This window comes from Cynara cardunculus, unplaced genomic scaffold (genome assembly GCF_001531365.2).
Source record: "Cynara cardunculus var. scolymus isolate 2C unplaced genomic scaffold, CcrdV1 Un_Scaffold_1291, whole genome shotgun sequence".
Lineage (NCBI taxonomy): Eukaryota > Viridiplantae > Streptophyta > Magnoliopsida > Asterales > Asteraceae > Cynara > Cynara cardunculus.
This window is the reverse complement of record NW_020200725.1, coordinates 40,353-43,904: the sequence shown is the minus strand read 5'-3', so window position 1 is coordinate 43,904 and position 3,552 is coordinate 40,353. Positions and strand designations below refer to the sequence as shown.

The 3,552-nt window shown below is 35.5% G+C and overlaps 1 protein-coding gene across 1 annotated transcript in view; it reads left to right on the top strand.

Annotated features, from left to right (window-relative positions):
* LOC112502363 overlaps window positions 1-1,002 on the top strand; it is a 4,628-nt gene extending 3,626 nt beyond the window's left edge. The window contains exon 3 of the mRNA XM_025106255.1: window positions 577-1,002. Within this exon, the coding sequence (XP_024962023.1) occupies window positions 577-1,002 (426 nt within the window). The remainder of the gene's footprint in view (window positions 1-576) is intronic.
* Window positions 1,003-3,552: the final 2,550 nt, after the last annotated feature.

Below are 3,552 nucleotides of genomic sequence, written 5' to 3'. Positions count from 1 at the left end.
TTGAATATAGTGTTTTTGCTATGTTATTAGGTGATTATGTTAGTGCTATGTAATATAATGGTTGTAATGTTTTTTTTGGGAGTTCCATTAGAGCTCTGTCCTATAAATGGTAGACTTTTGATCCGTTTTCGGTTGTGACATGTCTCATCTTAAGTTTAGTAGGATGGGATGTTACATATTTACATTTATCCAAATTATATTAATTTGATTTTGGCAAGCATTTCCATCCTCAAACGGAAGAACAAACTGAACAGACGATACAGACCCTCGAAGATATGCTTCATGCTTTGCGTTCTAGAGTGGTTCGGTAGTTGGGACAAATATCTTTATCTGGTCGAGTTTCTGTACAACAACAATTATCAATCCAGTATTGGCATGGCTCCATATGAAGCTCTTTATAATCGTAAATGTTGAACACCTACATACTGGAATGAAGTAGGCGAAATGGCAATTGAAGGACCTGAGTTAGTTCAAATCACAACTGAAAAAGTTGAAGTTGCATGTAAGAAAATGAAAGAGGCACAATCGCGCCAAAATAGTTATGCGGACCGATATCGTAGACCATTGGAATTTTAGTCAGATTATCATGTTTTCCTTAATGCTTCTCCGTTACGGGCTACACATCGTTTTGGAGTTAAAGGAAAGCTCAACCCACGTTATATTAGCACCTTTGAAGTTCTAGAACGAGTTGGTGAAGTAGCGTATTGCCTCGCGTTACCTCCCCAGTTGGCTCATATTCATAATGTTTTTCATGTGTCGGCGCTCTATGGTTACCGATATCATCCGCTGCATATCATTGATTATCCACTTGACAAGATTGAACCAGCTTTATCTTATGAGGATGAACCTGAAGCTGTTATCGGACGTGAAGAAAGAAAAATGTGTCATCAATCAATTCCATTCATTAAAGTCTTATGGCGAAATCATTCTGAAAGTGAAGCGATATGGGAGATGGAGGAATCAATGAAAAAGCAATTCCCGCAACTCTTTGAAGGTACATAAATTCGTAACTCTAACTCGATTTTGGGGACAAAATTTTTTTATGGGTAGGAGAATTATAATACCCCGTATTTAGTAAATCCAATCTCGTAGCCAAAAACCCAAATATGTTCAATTTATAAAATTGTGCTTTATTGACTTGTACCTTAACCTTCAAAAGTTGTTTATTAGGACCAAGTTCTTTATAATTTATTCTAAAGGACCATGCTGGTTAAAACAATATTGGTTAGGACCAAAAATGTAAGGAAATCGCCAAAGTAGGATTATATCGCAAATAAGTTAAAGATCAAGGGTCAAATTGTAAATGTTGAAAATATATATTTGAAATTTATTTTTATTTTTTTTATTAACCTGGATATCCAATCTGCTATGCGAACCAACTAATCCCAGGGCGACCACCTGTTTTACAGATAGCCGGAGTCACCGCATTTGAATCTCCGTGGCTACAAGGGGATTTTTATCCTCCTTGGATTTGAACCAAAGACCTACAAGTACTTTTGACTTTTGGAGTGAAGCTCAAACCAATCAGGCACCACCCTTGTGGTTGAAATTTATTTTTTTAAACCAAAATCATATTTCTTCTCTCTCTTTACCTTACGATCTCTCCTCCCTCTCTCTAGGAAAACCCTAACTCTCCTCAAAATCTCAAAGTTTCTTCTAAAATCTTGATATTCTTGAAGATTGGATGTAGGAATTGGAATTAGGGACTCAAAATAAGGTGTGTTTATGGTTTAACTTTGTGATTTCTTCAATTTTGGGACAAGAGGGTTAAACCCTAAGTTTATTCATGAACATAGGTGAAAAGTTGATGATTTGAGGTGGAATTCCTTCAAGCTTGGTGTTGTTAGAAGTGGCAGATTCATTTAAGTAAGTTTTAAAATTCGTATAACTTCAGTCGTTTGTCCAATTGATGCGTTCCTTATATTGTTAGAAAGTTATCTAAGTTATCTAAAATTTGTAGTTTACTCAGAAACCTAATTCATATTCTAAGTGGCTTGAAATCTCTGATTTTCCAGATCATGTATGTAGCCACACAAAATTGCACTATGTTTGTATAAATTCTATATAACATAGATCATAGCTCCAAATTATGTGAATCCAATTGATATGAAATCCTAAGAGGTATATATACAACTTTCATTTTGATAAGAAAGTTTGCTTGAGCCTTTATGTATGAGAAAAAGGCTTAAACTTTTGGTGTATAGAATCTGTTAGCTACTATTTCGAATCGTGAAAATTGGATTTTAGCAAATGTTGTTTATGGTCCTAGGAATTGTGTTATATGTTTACTAAGGGGCTGTTCGAGTGTGGTTTAATGGGTTGTATAGCCCATATGTCTTATTCGCGCAACCATGTCTAACTGTTCGGTATGGGCTTATTTGATCAGCTCATTACTGAATCGCTCAACTACAAAAGTAGAGTCATATACACTTAGTCATTTATTGATCCATTTATTCCCCTTTTATCCTTTCCCTGATTTCGTCTTCTTCTCCCTTTATATGAAATCAACCATCCATTTGTTAAAATTATTCACATTTTTTTCTCCACTTTATCTTCTCCTTCCTTATTCTAATATTAGAGACCTCTCAAGCTTCAAAGTTCAAATCATCAGCAGGTCTAAAGAAAGCTGTTCGCTGGCATATTCCTCTACCTCCGACCAGCGTATTCCTCTAGCCTCGACCTACAAAATCTTCCTCAAAAATCTTCGAGTTCTTCTGTTGCAAAATCTTGTCGAGTTCGACACTCAATTTCTTCCTCCAAAATTTTCGATTTCTTTGCCCAAATATGTGTTTGTCTTTGTGTTTGTGTGTTTTATTGAGTTGTAGGTTTTCCAAATACCCATTTCCAAAAAACAAAAAATGAGTTTTCAGTTGTCTCCAGCGGTTGGTCGATGATGGGAAATGAAGGTGTTGGCACATGGAGATGGAGGGTTGGTGGGGCTGCCATTGGTTGGAAATGAAGAAATTGAAATATTTTTTATTTATGAAAAAAAAACTAGGGGTAAAATGGTCATATATATCATTTAGAGTGTTTATTCAGCACTGCAACCGAACAACAACTTTATCTATACAGGTCTTAATAGAAAACGAACCGAACAGCCCCTAAGTGTCCTAGTGGTATGTTAAGCATGTTTGAAGGTCCATTGGTTCTATGAAAATGTAATAGTTTGTTGGAATTTGAACTAAAAGCCTTTTGCTAATACGTGTAGGTAATCCGGAAGGAGGGAATCGTTCTTAAGCCTCAAGTTTTGTACGATCATTTCTAAATCATCTCCAAGGTACTATTCTTTCAATACGTGGGTAATCAATTATAGTGATTATCCATTTCGTAAAATCTTGATCATGGTATACATCCATAAAACTGGAGGTTATTGTTGATCCTCTCTCTTAGTGATTTGATGATAATCCCTTTTTAATTATACGTTGTATTTATGTTTCTGTCTTTTCAGTTCCAGCGATCTTCACTGAGTATGTTCAGTGATCACTGAAGAACTTGCATTGTAATTCTATCAGAGACAACAATAATTCAAGAAGACAACACTCACACCAAAGA